Genomic DNA, 21,428 nt, shown 5'->3' on the forward strand with positions numbered 1-21,428 from the left:
TGGTTCTCATTCGGGTTTCATTGATCAGCTCGCCGTCGGTGGACATCTGCCTCCTAGTGGAGGCAAAAGATGACTTGCTCCTCCTGGACGGCGACTTGCTGCGCTTTTTGCTTCTCCGCTTGATCATGAAACGCGGATTCCTGCCGCTGAAAGAGTCGTCCGTGTCTGTCACCGTCACTTGAACGCTCCTTGTCGACGGGTTCCGGCCCTTGACCTTGATCTTGACGTGCTTGTTGCCCCGCTCGCCCCTCAAAACGGTGTCCTCCAGGATTTCCAGCATCTCGGAAACGTCGCTGCGGCTCGCTATGGAGTCAAAAGCGCTGCTGCAGTTTGACGCGGGACCAGCTCTTCTGGAGCGGCGTTTCTTTGATCCGGGGCATTTTCTGTTCGGGTGTCCTTTGTCAGAACTTTGTTTGTTGTAAAATCCTTGGTTAAAGTTTCTGTGGCTGTTTTGCAGACCTTTTCTAACCCTTCCATTGCGGTTTTTACTGCTTGAAACTTGGCTGTTGGTAGTTCTGCGCCCGTTCAAGCTGCAAGAGCTATCCGTTCCTTCGCTGCAACTTTTCGCTCTGTGGTAATAATTTTTTTCCACGCGCCGATTGCCATCGCACTGTTCGCTGCGTTTCTGCTGGATAACGTACCTGCGCTTTCGTCTCCCATTACCCACTACGCAGCTCTTCCGGCTGCTTCTAAAAGAATCTCTACAAACGCCTTCATTCTTACTTCCACAATTTTCTTCGACAGAAGAACAGCTCAACGTGGTTTCAGCCGAGCTCCTGGATAAGCGCCTGCTCGTGTTCGAGATGCACCCTTTAGCCTTCAGGTTTTCCTTGAGCTGCTGCACCTGTCCCGACAGGCCCTGCAGGTTTATGGCAACCGTCTGGAGGTAGGTCACGAACGACTTGACGCTATTTTTATTGGCTGTTTTTTCAACAATTTCAGGCTGTTTGTTACAAGCGTGCTTCATTTTTTGGGACTTTTGGGACTCTTGCCTTGACGAAAAGCTTGGTTCGTTGTCACTTTCGGGACAGTACTTGTTGCGGACAGACCTTTCAATTCTCGCGCTTGCTTTTTTGCACCTCGGAGTGGTTTCAATTTCAGCTTCTACGCTCGTGTAGGAACTTTCGTCTTTTAAAACACTGTAAAGCTTGTTCAAGTAGTACGTTTGATTACTTGGTTGGTTTATAAGTGAATTATATTCTTCCGTGAAAAAGTTTTGAACTGTAGATTTACTAGAATTTTCTTTACTGCTTCTAAAAAAATCCGTTCTTCTGTTGGTGTTTCCGTTGAAATGGTCTTTACTTTTTGAAGAAACAGACCTTTTCTCAGTGTTTTCGCTCAAACTGTTTTCACTTGTTGAGTATTTTGTTTCTCTTTTAGTACTTTTATAAAAATCATTTCTGTTTTTTGATGCAGTAGTTTTTTCTTTAGTGTTTTTATTAAAATAATCAGTGTTTTTTGAACGTTTTGCTTTTCTTTCAGTGCTCTGATCGAAACTATTTCTGTTATTTGAAAATGTTGCATTTCTTTTAGTTTCTTCATCAGAGTAACCCTTGTTTCTTGAAAAAGATTTAAACTTTTTATTGTCTTCATAAAAAACTTCTCCTTTTTTCGAGGAAGATCTAGCTGTTTTTGAGTTTTTGTTAGTATCCTTAACTTTTGAGGAAGTTTTTCTTTTTGTGGGTTCAATATCGTAATGATCTCTTTTAGTATCGAAATTATCTCTGTTTTTTGAAGAAGTTGGTCTTTTTTCAGTGCTTTCATCAAATAATCCGTAATTTTTTGTGGACTTTGACACATTTCTAGTGCCTTTATCATAATAGTTCTTGTACTTTGAAGAATCGATTTTTCTACTAGTGTTCTCATTAAAACAGTCTCTTTTTTTTGAGGAAGCGCTGTTCTTCTTAAATCTTTCATCAAAATGATCTTTGTCTTTTGTTGCCCTTTCGGCTTCTCCATCGCAGTAAAGCGTCTTCTCCAAATACGCCTTTATTTCGTCGATGGCCTTATCGACTTTCCTGTTTCTGTCTTTTGCCGATTCGCTTCTACTTCTGTGCTTTTCACACCTCGAAGTTGCAGTCTCACCCATGTTACTACAAAAATTAAAAAAAAAGTTCACATGTCTCTGCCTAAGTCATCATGCTTTGTAACATGTGCTGTGTTGAGGCTTAAAAAGTTATTCAAACTCAGATTCGCGGAAAATTAGTCAGCTTAATTTGCATAGCAACGCGAAATTTAGCAATTTTGTATAAATCAACTTTAGCAGTAAACCATGAATTAGTTTATATTTTGAATATAATTTTTTATTAAATAGGTTTTTTAATCATCTGAAGAAGACTGTCTACTGAGACCTTTTAAAAGTTCAGTCAAGTTGCAAGCCATGTTTTTGTTAAAGTTCATGGTTAGATTAAGCTTCACATTTTTCGAATTGTCATTATTCGAGGTGTGACACTCTTCAGTTGATTTCGGCGAGCCGAATTGCGAACGATGGTTCGTAAAAACTTCAGTTCGCGGGAGATTTCTTCTGTTGAAATCCAAGCGATGCTGTAAAAGGTTCATTCTGTTGCTTTTCGGAAACTTAAAACTTTCAATGCTCAAACTCTTTTTGTTTTCCGAGTTACGCCTCATCGCCAAAAGATCGGACTCGTAACATTTCGCCCAATTGTAACCCTCGACATTTTTTTTCTTTATGCCTCGAAGGTCCAGGTAGTTGTACAGCCGTTCCCTGTTGATCCTGGCCTCGCTGAAAAAATCGTCGAAGACGTCGTTCAAGTTGGGCGAAAAGGCTTTTTGCGGCCGGAAGTCAAGCGCGTTGGTTTCGTCTTCGAACGAGTAGGGCTCGTGGAGGTTTTGGCGGGAAGGTTGCGCGGGAAGTTCCGGTTCGTTGCGCTTGGTGTTGCGGACCAAAACGGTGGAGTTAAGAACGTCGTAGTTGCCTTTGATCCACCTGTGCTTGTCTGTTTCGCAGGGATTTCGTTTTTTGCACTTTGGTTTCGTCTTAGGCTTAAACAAAGAGGCCTTGTAGTTCGCATAGTCCGCCGTGTCGTATTTCTGGCAAACGCTGGACTGCTTCGGGCAAATCGCGTTCAAATTACAGCCTTTTCTTTCCTCGTTTGTTGCATAACCAGTATTCACAAACTGCGCCCAGTTGAACGCGGGCTTCTTCAGAATGCTTTTCGCGCTCGGCTTCTCAGACGGCCTGGTGCTCTGCAAGGTCGACTCGGAAGTACCGCTTGAAGAAGAAGTTGAAGAAGAAGAAGACGTCGCATCGGAGCTGTCAGCTGAGGAGGAAGAAATTTTAGAAGTGTCCAGAGTCGTGACCGAAGTGTTTTCCGAGGTGGCAGAAGTCGCTGCCGAAGTCTCGGAGGAATTTTTCGTCGACGCCTTGGACGATTTTTCCGTGGTCACCGAAGTACGCGAGGACTTTCCAGTGGTTTCCGTCGTTTCAGAGGGTTTGGACGTGGCCAAAGAGCTTTCTGAGGGTTTCAACGTCGCCAGGGACGTCGTGGTTTTGTCGTCTTCCGACTCAACGGTTTCGTTTTCGAACTTTATTTGGCGGTCTTTTTTGTCCTTGGCGGTGAAGTGGCTTATGTTTCCCTCGCTTTTCTCGGCTTCGAGTTCCGCGTTCAAGTTTTTGATCTTTTCTTTTTTGGACGCCGACGCCTTCTTCTTTTTCTTCTTCTTGTTTTTTTTCTTGTCCTTTTTGTCTTTTTTGTCTTCTTTAGCTTGTTTTTTTTTTGACTTTTTGTTATTATCCTTTCCAGGTTTATCTCCTTCTTTGCTTTTCTTTTCTTTTTTGTCTTTTTTTGATTTTTTACTGTTCTTTTCATCATCTGTCTTCTCCTCTGTGTCATTTTCTTTTTCTGGTTCCTGTTTCTTTTTGAAAAACCAAAACATTGTAAATAATAGTTTTTTTATTTACCGGTATAGGTTGTTACTTAAAAACTGTTAATATCACTTTTGATATACTTGTTTATGTATAGGTTATCATAATTGAATAAAAACTATCAAATTTTACTATAATATTGCTAAGCAACTTATAAAACAAAATTTAAGAACTAAAAGTTTATAGACTTTGTATAAAAGTCTTTATTTAGAACTTGTTAGTATAAAAAAAAGAAACTTTTATGACTCATCGCTTCTATTTTTAGTTTTTAAGAAAGTTTGAAACAAAATAGATCTGAATAATTATCTTATAAGTTTTATAAACGCCTTAATTATTATAAACGTTTTAAACTTTGTATCAAGTAAAATAAAGGCCTACAGAAGCGTTTGAAAAGAATACCTAAAAAATTAAACCTTTTACAATGTAATAACAGTATATCTGAATGTTAAACATATGCTCCTTATAATCATGACTATTTTTAGTTCTCGTTCGTTATAAGTTAAGCTAAAATTGTTCTCGATCTGTACTAATAGTTTCTGTTTATTAAAAGCTGTACAAAAAGTTTTTTTATATAGAAAAGCTCATTTTACATTGGTGATTTGTTTCCTAGAATCAATAATAATTAAGAAGTGAGAAAACAATTGTGTTGGCAAAGCAGCTGGAGTTTTTTCGAAGAAAAATAAACTTAAAGCTTAATCAATCATTTGAAAGAAAATCTTCAAAGAAAAAAACTCTCAAAAAAAATTAATAACAATATCATAAAAGAACCCACGCAACTTTATAAAAACAGAGAAACAAACTTCGTATCGAATTAATCACTTGAAAAAGCCTTAAAATTTCCGCGAAAAAAAAACAGCCACAAAAAAGAAAACAAAAATTTCCGCGCAAACCAAAAGTTCTTTTCATCTACTTGCGCGATATATTGAGTATGGGAACAGCAAATCGCAGTTGACACGGCAACAGGTGCTCCGTTGGCAACAGCTGCGAGCTATTTCCATGGCAACGGAAACATGATTTCCATGACAACGTGAAGCATTGCGGTTTGCGAATTGCAACAAAACGATGCTTGTTTTGAAATAACTTCAGAAACAACAAGCTGTTTACACAGAGGCCTTTCTGGTACAGTTAGACCTATTGTGAAAAGTTTCAGAGACTATAGTAGTGTATTGATGTACAACAAGAGCATGATATTTTCATGTTTTGACGTGAAGTTTTGAAAAGTTGCAAACAAATCTAACAAATTGCCACGGAATATTCTCACAGTAGTTAAGCAGCTGTCGACTTTCTCATCTGAAATTTCGCATATTTGTTGTTACGTCATAACTGCGGCATTAAACACATGTGACGAGATGAAAATATGCGCGGAAATATTTGATGTGAATTTCATGAGTTGGTCGGCGGTGTGAAAAAAAATAAGGTTTTCAAGTACAAGTTGTAAAGACTAGTTTTGTAACCAAGTATTTTAAAAACAAGTTTGATAGCTTCTAAGTTAATTGTTAAAGTGTATGTTGACTCTTTATTTGTTCAATAGCAGTTATTTTTTGTTTAATACATAAAACTCAAAAGTATATTTTTCAAATAATTGTTTCAAACTTTTTTTTTAACTTCCTTTGAATAAACCATTGTAGTCAAGCTTTTTAAATTGTAAGTACACACTTTAAATTTTTAACATTTTAATATGGAATAAATAAATCTTTTAAAATTAAAGTTAGAGAACAGCACTTTCAATGAAATATATGGTAAAAAATATTTTCACTTAAGTGTCTTGTAAAAAAGAGTAAATTTAAAAGTAATTTGAGCAATTAAAATTCAAGAAATTTATTTTAAAATGTTTTAATTTGTAATTCAATTTGTAATTCAATTTGTAAGCAGTTAAATACTCTGTTAAACATGTATTTAGAAAAAAATTAAGTAGTTTTTAATATCTGCTTATTAAAATATGAGCATATAAACACTATTAGTTTGTTATTTTCATGCTTCAAAACTTGACTCAAAAAGCCAAGTTAACTGATTAACGTTGTTTTTTATTTTACAAGTAAGTGTCAACATAACTAACCGTTAAATGCAGCTTAGTTTACAAGCTTTTTACGCACGGAAGACATATTTCATTTCAGCACAACAAATTAAAAAAAAAGGTAACTTAATAAGTTGAGTGAAATAAAACTATTGTTTATTTTGCAACAGCTAAATTCAAAAAACTAACCATCAGACACAGTTTAGTGCCAATTTTTTTCCTCACAAAAAACAACTTATTTTACTTTAGCACAACTGTCTGTTTGCTGTGCGGTAATTCTGGATATCCTAAAAAGTGTTTACACACGTGCACTCGTACACATGTGCACACAAATCACTTCAGCTGTTGAAGAATTATCTTACACTGTGTAAGTACGTTGGGGATTCAAATGGAAAAAATACAACAAAATGTATTTTGTTTGATTTTGCAGGTTTTTACAGATTTTTGAATTTTGAGTTTTCAAATGCTTTGACTCCGAGAATCGATTAGATTTGTTCGGATAACTCTATATATATACTTTTAAATTTAGTTGGAATAAAAAAATTCTTCAAACTGCTAGTTGTTTTACATACAAACGGTTTTACTAGTGTGTTCCTTTTTGGACAAGTTTAAGAAGTTGAACGTTGAAAAAGCTATTTATTGTTCATAACCATTGTTTGTTATATCTCAAAGTTTGTTTTACAAAATGCTACTATACCATCATGGTGTAACCATAACTCAGATTATTTTAATTATAGAATAACTTACTTAGCCTTATAACAAACTAAAAAAGAACAAACCTAAAAGTGCTTTCTAATACTTATGACAATTATAATAATATTAACGATAAAGTTCTTAGTTATGTTCGTAATATTGTAATATTTTTATGTTACAGTTATATGTTAGTTAAGCTAAAAACAAAGCAAGAAATGATAAACGCAAATAAACTTTTTAAAAAGCCTTTACCGGTCGTAAATGCGCTATTCATCAAAGCACAGAACAAACATCAGACTTTTCAATCAGCAGCGCAACAAATCATTTAAGGCGACTTGTGAGAAATTTTCCCTTTGTTTGCTTCGTCAGGTGCGCTGGCGACTTCAAGTCTGCTCAATGCACGTGCAACCTCGAGAAAATTGAAAAAAAAAAAAATTAAGAGATGAAATACGAGATAGCGGGTGGTAATTGGGTGGGATAATGTGAAGAAACAACTCTGAGAGCTTGGAAGGAAAAAAAAAGGCAGTTTGTCGCGCATATAAGCGGAGCTGAGCTGCAAAAAATTATTACTTCAAAGTCTGCAGCGGCAAGCACACAAGCTAAAAACTCAAAATGGTAAAAGCAAGCAAAATAGTATCTTCCAGCGAAAACAAAATCAGCAAAAACTCTTTGGCCATCAAAAAGAACGACGATTTGAAAGTGAAGGAGACGCTTTCGAAGCTGCAAAATATCCTGCCAAAATGCTGCGATCAAAACATCCTGCCAAAGTGTGGCGATGAAGAGGACCAGCTTGAAATAATTCAGCAGGCCATCTACTACATCCGGGACTTGAGCGAGTTGCTGAATAAACCTCAGATCTCAGGAATGAAAAAGATCAGTAATCAGAACATCGTGTCTTCTCCAGTGTGAAATGCAGAATAACTTACAAGGTAAATATTTTATTTTAGATATTAAAAAGTTTAAACTATATACTAAACTTCTTGCGAGGTAAATATTTATTTGTTTCACACGTTTTGAGTTGATAGTCAAAAAAGATATCAGCTTTTGATATATTTGTTAAAATATACTTAAGGTTTAATCTGTTTTTAACGTAAAAGTTAACAAAATATAGTTTAATAAAACATAAAAGTTATTTAAAACTGTATCATTCAAATGATTAGATGTTAAATGAAACACTAAAAATACACTTAATTAAGAAACAAGTCACTTATGATGTACAATTTTTCAGATAAACGGAACAAACTTTGCAACTTTCACAAACTTGCCAGATGGAGCAACCGAAGTTTCGACAAGTTTTTTCAGCAGCTATGACGTCAAAAACAGCGTAATAAGAAAGTTGTTCGCCGAGTGGAAGCTAGCGCGGAATGAAAACTGAATAAAAATATATGAATTGTTTTTTGTAGTGTTTTTGAATTGTTGTTTACCATTTTTTTAATGTTACTAAAATATTAATTCTCAAATTTGTGTTTTGTGTTGTTTTTATATACATTATACCTAAGGTTAAAGTTTAAGGAAATAGCGTAAAACTTACAAAAAAAGTACAGTAAATTAAAGTCAATTTGATAAAAAGAACTAGAAAATTTTGCTTATTCGAGTAATAGATTTAAAAAAAGTAAATATACGGAACTTAAAAAAAAGTAAAATTAACACACCTTAAAAAACTAAAAGTAGCGAAGAAAGTTTTTGTTTTAAAACAACAACTTTCTAAATAAAAAGCATTCTTAAGACTTTCTCAATTACATAATTAGTCTTAAATTCAAAATTAACAAAATTAAACAAACAATTTATTCAGCTGTGGCAAAGCGTTTTCTTTGAAAATTTTCAAAAACAAACTCTCAAATATTTATGATTTAACCGTAAACACCTGGAAACATACTTTATGTTTATTCGTTGCAGGTGTGTGCGTTATGAATTTCAAAGAATTATTTGCTTACTTCGGTCAAACGTATTTTGTTCGTTGTTTGTGAAAAACTTGAAATAACCTTTGAGTGATGATAATGTTTTTTAGTATGAAAGGAGAATGTTCTTAAAGCAGTGAAATAAATTTTAAATTTTTTATTTAGCTAAGTATAACTTTATTAAAAGTAAATACAATGTTAAAGTTGTTTACAAGAATACGAACTTTATCTTATTGTTTTGTTGAACTATCTAATGAGTTTAACTTTGAAGACTCCTAAACATTTATAGTTTTACCTTTATTATAGTTAACTTGGAAAAAAAATTATTTCATCTCTAAAACTAAAAGGTTCTCAAAAACAGGCGACTTAGAAGTGATGTAGTCTTTACACTATTTAAATAGTTATTTTTCTCGAAATTCTGTCTTTACAAAATTCCATGACTACAACTTCATTGTAGAATTATTTTAACTAAAAAAATTTGGACTGTTTTTGAATTGGTTTATAGAAGTTGTGTATGAATAATGTAAAAATTTAGTTTCTAAAGAAAATAACAGAAAACATTCAGTCTAATAATAATTAAAGTGAAAGTAAGATGAAAAATATAAAAATTAATTTATTAAGTAACCGTGCAGTACTTTTTGTAGAATAAAAGCATAAAAAAGTAAAATGTTCTACATTCACACCAGTTTTTATTAAAACTGATTTTTGTTCAAATTGTAATTACTTGAGTATGCAGTCGAAACTGTTATGCTGGAAAAGAAGTAAAATGGTTAGACGAAGCTGCTGTCTAGTAGATCATTTATAACAGCAACGGTAGTAATTACATAACTGAAAGTATTAAGTAAGTTTTTTCACGAAAAAATACAAAAGTTATGTAGTTTTAGACAGAAGTACTTATGTTTCGTTAACCTTAATTTTGTAAAGTTTTAAAGTAATTCAGTATATTAAAACAATTTAAAACTCTAATAAAAATTATGTAAAGTTGCTGTGTTTAAATAACTCAATAGTTTATATAAGTTTTAAATGCTTTCTTATTTGAGCTTACATACTTTTTGTATCTTCAGGGGTTAAATATTTCTAAACATTAAAAAAAATGCTACTAATAAAAATGTGTAGTAGTAAAGTTTAAAACGTTTAAACTTAATAGTTGAATAAGCTTTAAAAGTATGTTAAGTCAATAATCCAATAGAAATAACAAATGTAACTAACTTCGATTAATTAACAACTTTTCCTCAGAACTATTAAGATAAAAATTATACGAAATTACTCTGTTTTTCAAGTATTAAAGCGTTATAAAACCTTAAATCAATCTTTTAAACCTTGTTTTTTTATTCATCTGTGTAAAAAGAAACTTAGAACATTTTTTAGAGTGCATTATCGGAGTATACTACATTCATTTTTTTTCTTATTCAACACTTTTTAGATCTGTTTTAGCTTATTCAACAAAACTTTAAAACTATATTGTTAAAAATGTTCAAGTTTTTAAAAACTTTGAAATAATAAAAAAGAGTTTATAAATAACTCTTTTGAACAGTTACTTTCAAAATTTTTAAAGTACTGTGTTTAAAACTTTTAGTATATACTGTTAGTATACAAAATTTCGGTAACTTCTTATAAATTGTTCGGACATAAAAACTAAAAATACCATTTTCATAAAGCTGCAACAACAAAACAGTTTAAAAATAGGTAGCAATTTTATTCTACAAAACAAAACACGACTATACTTTAACTGTAGTGCTATTCTTTATTGTTTAAAGTTACTTTGATTTATTTTAAACTTAAATTTTTCAAAATTAAAACAATAATGTAACTTAACTATATAAAGTTTTATAATTTTAATTGACTCTTTAATTGTCTAAAAATGTATTTACAAACTTGTTTAAAACTTGTTCTACAACACATCAAATAATAAACATATTTTGTTAAAAGAAAAAAATTGTATGCAGTTTTATATAGAATTTTACTTTTTTTTTAAACTGCTCAACGACCTCTTAATTTAGCGAGGCAACAGTAAATTTTAAAAAGAATCATCTTTCAATGTTTTTTGTCGTTCACGGAAGAAGCGTGAAAGGGAAAAATTAAACTTTTGTTCAAACTTTTGCCATTAGCTTAATTTATAATACATTTATGCACATGTTCGTACGAAGGCAGACTTGTAGGCGCCGTAACACCTGGGTTAAAGTGAAAAACAAATACTATGAAAGTAGTGAAAAGTATATGAGTGAGGAGCTGAAATGAGGAAAAATTGTTGCGCTGAAAAAAGAGAGTTGAGAAAGTTTGTTGCTTTAAAGCGAAAATTATACATTAGAAATTGTTTTACTGTTTTTTGAAATCATTGGAAATTTTTGGCAGGAATAATTTAAGTCTTTTAGCATTTTAGTTGTTGTACACTTTTAAAGAAAAAAAAGTAAGATTTTCGAATTTTCAACGAAGAGGTCATATAACATTTCGTGACAAAATCAAAAAGACTATTAGTAGTTATATAACTTTTTCACTTTTAATTTTTGTAGTTTCAAATGTAATTTAAATTTTGATAACTATCTTGCAAAATCTTAATGAGAAGCTAAGAAATGAATTTTAATAACGGTAGCTTTTTATAAAGTTAAACATAAAAACTATTAAAGATGTTTACTTGACCACATTAAACGACATGTTATATAAATTAAAAAGAACGTGAATAAATATTTTTTTTCGAAATTTTTGATATGAGAAGAAAACGTGAAGCTAATAAAAGTACTACGTTCAATTTGTCCATATTTATACTTTTTCCTCAACGCTTTAATTTGTTACAAAGAAAGGATTTGTTCCTAAAAAACAAAGCCAAATCTTACATAAAAAAAATATGTTTAGTATACTTTTTTGTAGGAACTAAAAGTCTATTTCTATTGCTTTGTAATAAATTAAACCGAAAACTTTTGAAATTATAGACGAGCTGTAGTACCTTTATGCTAACCAAAATATCTAAAAAAGTACCTTATACCAGCAGTTTTTAGTGTTTAAAATAAGAATATTTACAAAAGTAAGATGCCAAGAAAAACTGTAAGTATATATGAATTAAAAAACGCGTTTAATTTTAATGGTTTTACACTAGAAAGTTATTTTTGAAACTGTAAATATTAAAAAAAAAAACTTTTTATAAATGTAGTTTAAGTTTTTGGTTTGATTTGAAGTTTGTTTGATTATAATAGAGGTAATTATTGTTTATCAAATAGACTTTATTAAAATAAAACTCAGTTGTAATAACCTATATTTCTGTTAAGAATATCATAAGCATGCTTATTTAAAAAAATATATCTGTACAACTAAAATAAAAAAGCTATCACCAACTGTTTACTATTTAAACTCAAAACAGCAATCAAAACGAAACATAGACGTTTATAACATGAGAAAAAAAACCACTTCTTGAATTGTGGACTAAAAACACAATTAAACTCTAAACTTTTATCAACACAAAAGTTTTAAATACTATTTAGTTATCTTGAAGCCTTTTATTCGTCGTCAGCGAAAATTAAATACTCAAAGTACACAAGCATTAAACTTTAATTATTTTAAACAGGTATGTTTTTTTACAGCTTAGAGACTTTTCTATCGGCTCATTTTACTTCAGCCAGTAGCTTAATTTGTTTTGCTCGTTAACTAATTCGTGAAATGCTTTTTACTAAATTCCTACGATTTGTGTTCATTAAAACCCATGACTATAAATTTATTTAAATTCAACTTATACGACCTGAGTTTTTGCCAAATATCAAGTAACTTGAAAGCTTAAATTTTACCGACTCTTAAAATATAAAATGGCATTAACAGTTGTCCTTTTAATGTCCTTTTAATATATATATATATATTTATTTAAGTTTAACCAATTAAGAGAAATGCTGAGTTTTTAACAACGACTTCTCAATTTCTATCGACTCACTTTAGTTTAACTTATTAAATAAAAAAAAGTTATCATTTAATATAACTTAATATAAAACACAATACACAAACCCGTGAAAACTTTCTTAAAATTTAAATCTTATTAAAACAGCTTGCTAATCTTGCAGTTGTAAAATTTAAAGTAATTTATACATTAAGTATTCTTGTTTGTTATATGAGCTACAGAAAACTAATTAAAACGTTCGCGGCGGTCAATAACCCGTTTAACTGTGATGTAAGCTCAACCGTTATTAACTTCTCAGAGGTTTGGAAATATGTCAGGTGCGGAACAGAAATTAAACTTTACCTGACCTTCCGAGAACAGCTGCGGCCTAATTGTTATCTTTGCATTTCTACACAGCGTAATCTGCGAGCATTTTCGCTTTGATTTTTCATGAAATCTCAATGTTTTTTGCACAAAGCCGTGGTGTAGGTTAATCTGACGACTTTATTGCGGGCGTCTTGCTGCCCGAGATACGAGATAAGCTTTATTAGCGCATTTTATTGTTTGGTTGCTTTTTGATTAACTGAGCGAGTAATAAACGCCAGATAACTTTATAAAGAAGTCGTTTTTAGTGTTTTCTGCTGTAAAATTTGTCTTGTGATAAGATAAACTTTATTCGAAGTTTTATTATAATTTTTTATACCAACACATAAAACTTTAAAAAGTCAATATTAAAGTTTTCTTTAGATAAAGTTGTGTAAATAATGAAAGTTTGCAAAATAAGATATTATCATTTGAATTTTAATAAACAATGAACTTCACCGCACGACCAACAACACATAGAAGTTTTTGGTGTCAATATTAAAGCATTATGTAGATAAACTCCTAGATTTAATAATATCTTTTGAGTTTTGTAACTTAAATTTGATAGAGCGCGGTAAATGAAAAAAAAAAGTTTTAATGAAGTTTGTTGTGCTGTTGTAAGTTAATTGTATTTTTTATTAGTAAAAAAGTTAACCATTTTACCTTTCAACAGCTTTTTTTTTGTAAACATTTTGCAGTAGATCGTTTCTATAACAGTCGTATAAAATAAACAATAAGTACTAGAAAACATTTTTTCCTAATAAATACCAAAATTTAAAAACGGTTTGTGATACAGCTAATTATTTATTAAGTTACTTTTTATTTGACAATTAGTATTTATTTGATAATTTTATTTTTTGTAAGAATTGCATAAAAACATGCAGTACACTTGTTACGTCAGTATAAAGAGTCATCTCATGCGTACAAATAAATATTTTACCGGCAAACTAAAACTGAAAAAAAAAGAAAAGTTTTCATAAAACCATAAAGTGTATTTTTGCATGAAACTTGTCAAAAGTGAGGGTGAACAGTGTAAAAGGAAAGGACACTTTTTACTGTATAAGAAAGTTCACAAATGACATGTTTTATTGAGCTATTTTCACGGGTAGTGATAAATTGGACTACTTGTTGATTGAAATGATAAAGTAAGGAGTTTGAATACAAGTTTTAAACTTAAAGAATTTACGATTAGTTTGATGCCAAAAGTTTAAAATTCTAAACACGATAACAAAATAAAAATTTGAATGGATATTTTGATAGCGAAATGTCGGGGTGTTTATATAGTAATTCGTTTATAAAGTAATATATATATATATATATATAATTATCATGCGTTATTATTATTATCATGCGTTTTTAAAGCAATTACGGCTTAATTTATGTGTATTATGTACAAAAACTTTGTTTTGTTAACAAGCAACAAAAATTTGTACTTTATGATTTATGTTTATTATGACATTTAAACTTCATATGTATAGTTTTTACCGAATTATATAAACCTTTTAAAATATTTATAATTATTTCAAATGCTTACCTGCAAAGCATATCTTTTGTTTTTTCAGTTTAACAAAAAAATGTCCGAATAACCAAAATTTTCAATCAAATAAAAAACCCTAAAACCCTTATTGTCAGTTTCATTAGCTTTGGTGGCTTTGCAAACTTTTCATCAAACTTAAGGTGGTCTCTTCTTTTAACAAAGGTCTAAGCTCGCACACACATTAGCTTAATTTATAATACATTTATGCACATGTTCGTACGAAGGCAGACTTGTAGGCGCCGTAACACCTGGGTTAAAGTGAAAAACAAATACTATGAAGGTAGTGAAAAATATTAGTGGGGAGCTGAAATGAGGAAATTTGTTGCGCTGCTAAGAGCAAACGGTTGAAGCTTATTTGGTTTGGAAACAAACTTTCAATAAACACGGATCTGCTTTGTTTTATCAGCTGAAATTTTAAGGAACACGACAGTTTGACGATTTAATTTTCACTAGTTTTGTCTTATTAGTTTATTTTCAAATGTGTTTTTGTTTTCAATAGATTGAAAAAAAATTGTGGACGTTACATATTAACTGTTTATTGTTTTATTTTTATAGCAAACCAAAATACTTATTTACTGAAATTGTTTGTATAAGAACATTTTTGAAACAGTCATACTGGTCTTTGTTTCTTGTTTTCATCATTGTTACTCCTTCGCATATGGTTTAATTATTAACAGTAAGCGATCTGGTTGTTATGAATGACAGTTCTTGTACTGCAAAGTTAAATGTCGTAAAGTACTACTTGGTACACTATAATTAGAATAGATCTGGAAATTAAATAAGGTGAATTAAAAAAAAAAAAGGTTGTTTGTTGCTACTTTGAAAATTAGCTCCTAAAAATAGACTATAAAAAGTTTGAACACAAAAGATATAGTTTATTCTAACAGCCATAACAGCTGTGAGCTGTAATTTAAAACAGTTTTACTTATTAATTATTAATGAATAGGTATCAATAGTATGGTATTATTATAAATATTTTTGAACGCACTTGACGATTTTTAATAAAAAATAATTGTCCACTAATTAATCTATGCAACAGAAAATATATTTTACGCAGATACATACCAAGAATATATAAGTTTTCAGTTTATTGTTATAAGTATTGATAGTCTCGTAAAAGCAAAAATTTTGGATTAAAATTTTTTGGACTGTATAAAAAGTTATAAAAAAACGTAAATTCAGAATTAGCAGTTTACTATACAAAATAAATTAAAAAACTTTAGTTTTTCTTATTTTACTATGATAAAAGTAATTTTTAAACGTTGACAACAAAAATCGCGAGGCTAAAAAAAGCAACAAAACAACAACAGCGTCGTTTCGAAATTAAATTTAGCAACAAGAAACCCAATATAGAACAAAATTTAACGCGAAATCGCTTTTTGATGGTCAAGGGCGAAACATCAGCTCGCGCAGGTGAGCTTCAGATCCGCGTATCTAATTGGCAGACATCAGGGCGCCTCGGAACACCTGCGAGCTTGCAATTATGACGTCACAAAGACCTGTATGCAGCTTCGTGCTCCTTGGAAAGTCGCATTCTGGATTAAAAAGAACTTTTCCAGGGCTCCCATCACGGTTTCAACGCGTCGCGCTAATGGAGATCGGATCTTTGTAATTACACGTTTCCCGCCTAAACACGTCATAGTAGCTGGGAGTAGCGTTTTTATTTTGTTGTTGATATGGGTCTTCAGCTGCGTACTAATGTGTGCAGAAGTTGGAACAGTATCTTAAAAACAAATTTAAAAGCTTTTTTATGTTAATAATTGAGAATACTTTGTGAATTAAGTACAATCATTATAAGTTTTTTTGTAGCGTTCGAAGTAAACAGTCTAGCAATTAGAAACTATTAACAAAAAGTAATGATTTGAAAAGTATAGCTGTAAATAAAAATCATAAAGATTTTTATTTTCAAGAATATACCAATAAACTTATAGATATGACTAATATACAAAATACAGTCTACATTTACAATTTAACCTTCTTTTATGCCGTGAATATTACCTAAATTTTATAGGTTTCTTGTAGCATTTTCAAACAGTTCCACTATAAAAAACTACTTTGAAATGATAAAGTGAACTAAATTTAGACGTTTTTTGAAAAATAGCTAAACTTAAAATTCCGAAAAACTTACTTTTATTACAAATAAAACATTTTCTGAAACGGAATCCAAATTAACAATAAAATATAGAAAAACAAAGCAAGTTATAAAAATGTTGTAAACAGTTATTTCAGTGTAATAAAAAGGTAATTTATTTTAATTGTATAAAAGTTTTTATACAAAAGTTAGAGATAATAATTGCCTTAAAATTTTGCCAATAACATTCTTTTGTGTACAGCTCGAAAATCAAATAATTTAAATTGCATTTTGAAGTATTTACTCAGATTTGCCATAAATTAAAAACTAACACCTGCGCTCTGGAGAAACTTATTAACAACTTGAAGGGTAAAAATAAATCACGATGCTCACCGCATTCACCATATTTTAAATATTTTGATGAGCGTGTAATTGCGCGTTTCAACAACACAGTTGATACACAACTTTCAAGGGAAAGAATATTCAATTTGCGGTGCAGAGTGTTGTCATATGTGCGAGTTGTGCTCTGGTGCAAGGTCTGCCTTCGTTCGAAATCAATCTAAATTAAAGCTGTCTCCCTGTTTGAAACAATTCTAATTTAAAAGTGTTTTTCTTCAGCTAAACCAAGCGCGCAGCTTTTTCTTCTCGGCCGCAATTCCGAATATCAAAGCAGCACACTTCAGAAAAAACGAAAACTTGTAATTACAACGCACATGTGTTTCAATGCCCGCAAACAGCTGCGCATAGAAAAAAAAAACTGAGTTTGGAAAAGTTTTAAATAAAAAGGTTTAAAACTACATTATGACGTAACTGTGCAGGTGCTTTGAAACTGCTGCTGCTGTTGTGTCAGCTGCGAGATCACATAAGCAGCCACTATCATTTGAAACAAATGGCAGTTAAGTATACAAAGTTTTGCATTTTTAATGTTTCAGCATTTTGTGCGAAGAGTAAAAAAAAGTGAATTTAAAGCTTGTAAGTTTAGAGATGTAATAATGGAAAAAAAATCTAGGGTGAGCTAAAATGATTGGGTGCAGCAAGCATCGTTCGTAAAACAAAAAAGTGATTAAGAAATTATAGTAACATTTATGACAGTAATGGAAATAAAGTATACAAAGATCATTCTAAACGTTTCAGCGTTCAGAGACCTGTGAAAGTTTTAAGTGAAATTTAAGCTGATAAGTTTAGCAGGTTCAAAAATGAGTATTAGCCCAATTGGTCGGGTGTAACATATATCGTTCGTAAATTAAATGATAGATAAAAAATGTTAAATAAGTTCTAATCACATTTGATATATTATTTTACATTTTAGAGAATACGCTAAAACTAATGTTAATGGATTTCCGAAACCTTAAAGTTGTGTTTTAAAATGTGATTAGAATTACGACAATAAAACCCAATATTTAACATAAAGTCGTATTCCACTTTAAAGCATTTTTATGCTTATTTTTATTCTTATACTTTAAATAACAACGTTTTGTGTTAAATATTAAGTTTTATTGTTTTGATTTAACAATACTATTTTAATTCTGCTTGAAATTTATTTTAAAGTAAAATACTTATACGAAATATCTCTAGTTTAGTTAATTGAAACTATCAAGATGTGATTTATCAAGTTACTTTAGGTCTAAATTAAATGTAGGATTATTTGAAACTTTTATTTTGTGCTTTTTTTCAACGTTGATATATTATAGCAGTTTTGGCAAAAAACTGTATTTAAAGCACTTGATAATTTTAGTAGTTGAAAATACTACATAAGAAGTACTTAATGGAACTACCAAAAAGTAAAACACTTAGGCTCATCTATACAACTTTTTTATTATTTATTAGTTTAGGAATAGACACTACACATTCAAACTAGTACCTAAAATTTCACTAAAATAGCACAAAAAAAAGGTATTGCGCTATCATAATATTTTCGTACATACCTGTATGAATATAAAATTTTTATACAAGTCTATAACCATAGTAAGTCTTTAACAAAATTTATTTAATGTTTAAATGTAAGGTTGTAAGAATAGCTGATCTAGTTTCTGTTTAAATTTCAGTTTTCTTCAAATTATCGACTAGGAACAAAAAACTAAAAAAAAAACCTCATACGCGCCTATGTAAACATATTTACATGTTTTGTAAACGTTAACAAAAAAATAATGTTTTAAAGTTATAATGAAAAAATTTATTAAAATTTTAAGTATTTTCTTAAATACTTTTTACAAATTATTATAAACCAAACTTTGAAACAAAAAGTTTTATAATCTTTTATACACCTTAATCAAACTTTTTCAAATTAAACGTTGAAGCGCAACAGCTAACTTAAATTTAAATCATTATGTAAAACGTTTTTAAATTTCTTAATGCTTTCTATTTAGACATTTATAAACTTAATAATAAAAAAAAAGGAAAATTTTTTATTTAGACATTTATAAACTTAATAATAAAAAAAAAGGAAAATTTTCTAATACTATTTATTATTATTTTAGTTCTTTTTATGGTTATACCAAAAGGTAGAATAAAAAAAAATACTTTGCCTTTTAAAGTTAAATTTTTTCAGCGTATTTTGTCCTATGTTTTAAAAATCGAATATTATTTTGGCTTTAAATGGTAGCTACTACTTAGCTTTAGTTATTATGATAAAGGTAAGTAAAGTTGCATCTCTTAGTTGAGTAAATTTGTAGCAATCGTTTTAAACAACGAAATCCTGAGTTATTTTTCAATTCTATTTTAAACAAGTTTTCCGAGCAAGTCATCAAAAAGCTTAATTCGAAGATAAATTAAAAAAAAAAAATTCAGCTTCTTTTTAGTAAAATACTACAAAATATAAATTTTTATACTAACAAAATTTTATATTACATAAAAATAAAAGTTGTTTTTAACATAGTTTAATCACAACAAAAAGTTATGAAAACACACAAAAAAATCAACAAATAGAATTTTTTCTTCAGTTTTCAGCCCGCGCTAGCTTCCACTCGGCGAACAACTTTCTTATTACGCTGTTTGTGACGTCATAGCTGCTGAAAAAACTCGTGGAAAGTTTAGCTGCTCCATCAGGCAAGTTTGTGAAAGTTGCAAAGTTCGTTTCAATTGTCTGAAAAATGAAAAATCATAAATGACATGTTTCATAACTAAATGCTTTTTTTGGTTTGTTGAAAAATACAAAGACTTCAACGATACAACTTTAACGTGTCTTTAATTTTAATTTTTTTTTTAAATGGTTTTAGTAACAATACAACAAATTTTAAGTTATAATTCAGTAAATGTATCAAAGGTTTAAATAATATCATAAACTACTAATTGAACAATTTCAATACTGAAATAGCTGCAATAAAGTAATATTTACCTCATAGTTATTTTGCATTTCACACTGGAGACGACACGATGTTCTGATTACTGATCTTCTTCATTCCTGAAATCTGAGGTTTATTCAGCAACTCGCTCAAGTCCCGGATGTAGTAGATGGCCTGCTGAATTATTTCAAGCTGGTCCCCTTCATCGCCACACTTTGGCAGGATGTTTTGATCGCAGCATTTTGGCAGGATATTTTGCAGCTTCGAAAGCGTCTCCTTCACTTTCAAATCGTCGTTCTTTTTGATGGCCAAAGAGTTTTTGCTGATTTTGTTTTCGCTGGTTGATACTGCTTTGCTTGCTTTCACCATTTTGAGTTTTTAGCTTGTGTGCTTGCTGCTACAGACTTTGAAGTAATAATTTTTTCTTGGCCCTGCTCCGCTTATATGCGCGACAAACCGCCTTTTTTACTTCCAAGCTCTCAGAGTTGTTTCTTTACATTATCCCACCCAATTACCACCCGCTATCTCGTATTTCATCTTTTTTAATTTTTTTTTCAATTTTCTCGAGGTTGCACGTGCATCGAGCAGACTTGAAGTCGCCAGCGCACCTGATTTGCAAGCAAACAATGAAGATTTTCAATGAAGATTTCTCCAGACTGGCTGGCGCCCCGCACCTGCAGCGAAAAGCGAAGATTTTTTTTTGGTGAGAAAAATTTTCGCAGCCAGACTTGAAGTCGCCAGTGCTCTAAACGCGAAAATGATTTGCTGCAGAAATGAAAATTAATTTTTGCAACATTTTTTGCAGCTCCGATTGCCTTGTGCTGCAAAACTAAATATTATAAATATTTATTAATATTATTAATATTTAATTGTTAAAATATAATCAAAAATTTTATAAGAAAAAAAAGTATATCGGTTATTTTTAAAAACTTACTAGTTAACCCTAAAAAATCAATACAAAGAAAAACTTATTTTTGCAGCTCCTACACTGTTTTGTGCTGCAAAGTTGAAAGTTGATTTTGAAAACTTTTCTGATTTAAAAATCATTTGAAAGAGAAAAATTTGAGATTTTTTTCTAAATTTATAAGTTAATCAATTTTTGAAAAAAAAACGTTTTGTAATCGAAATTTTCTTGCAAGTTAGACGTTTAAAACAAATTATAACTATTTTTAAGCTTGTTAGTCAACCCTTCGTATATTTCCGACATAAACTAAAATTTCTGGTTCTAAAATTTTTATCTCGACTAAAGTTAGTTTTTATAAGACTTATGTAACTTATAGACTTGAAAACACTAAACCAGTTGTCAGATATATTTAAAAAACGTTCAACTAAAAAATGTTACATCAACTTTTAACAATCCATTATTAGCTTTGAGCTTTAACTTTTTATTTTTCTGTATTAAATATACATAAAATTAAATATACAAAATTTTACTTTTAAAGCAGTAATTATAGGTTGAGCTAATATAATTTTTGTTAAAATGTTTGTTTAAGCACAATGGTTAAAAATATTTTTTTTTATGTTCTAAGTAGTTTTAGAATATTTATAGAAAACTATGTATTTTGATTAAAAAATAATTTAATAAACAGCTAAATTTTAGTTTTTTTGTACTTTCAAATACTTGCTAGCTTAAACAAATGTGTTTCATAAGTCACGATTAATTTACTTTATACTAGTAAACTTGTAAGAGTTTACTAGTATAAAGTTGCAACAGTTGTAAAAACTTGCAACAGTAGTAAAAACTTATTGAAAAATCGTTTTGTAGATTAACTGAACTAATTAAACAATATTTGGTTAGTTTTTTTAAATTTTTAATAATTAACCAGTTT

The 21,428-nt window shown here is 30.3% G+C and overlaps 1 protein-coding gene and 1 long non-coding RNA gene across 2 annotated transcripts; one reads left to right on the forward strand and one right to left on the reverse strand.

The window, feature by feature from the left end:
- The first annotated feature begins 7,179 nt into the window (after positions 1 to 7,179).
- Positions 7,180 to 8,053, forward strand: LOC145842705 (uncharacterized). Its single transcript, XR_014370206.1, has 2 exons — positions 7,180 to 7,522; positions 7,822 to 8,053. It is a non-coding gene; the product is annotated as an uncharacterized LOC145842705 (long non-coding RNA).
- An 11,204-nt stretch (positions 8,054 to 19,257) lies between these two features.
- On the reverse strand, positions 19,258 to 20,001 carry LOC145842677 (uncharacterized). Its single transcript, XM_082950150.1, has 2 exons — positions 19,653 to 20,001; positions 19,258 to 19,400 (listed from the first exon to the last, which is right to left on the reverse strand). Exon 1 carries the CDS (start codon positions 19,966 to 19,968, stop codon positions 19,672 to 19,674), a length of 297 nt encoding a protein of 98 aa, XP_082806276.1. The 5' UTR covers positions 19,969 to 20,001; the 3' UTR covers positions 19,258 to 19,400; positions 19,653 to 19,671.
- Positions 20,002 to 21,428: the final 1,427 nt, after the last annotated feature.

This window comes from Thalia democratica, chromosome 8 (assembly GCF_965202585.1).
Source record: "Thalia democratica chromosome 8, ktThaDemo2.hap1.1, whole genome shotgun sequence".
Classification (NCBI taxonomy): domain Eukaryota; kingdom Metazoa; phylum Chordata; class Thaliacea; order Salpida; family Salpidae; genus Thalia; species Thalia democratica.

Bases quoted from the DNA above. Each gene is read 5' to 3' on its own strand.
- LOC145842677 (XM_082950150.1), bottom strand. From the start codon at position 19,968: ATGGTGAAAGCAAGCAAAGCAGTATCAACCAGCGAAAACAAAATCAGC.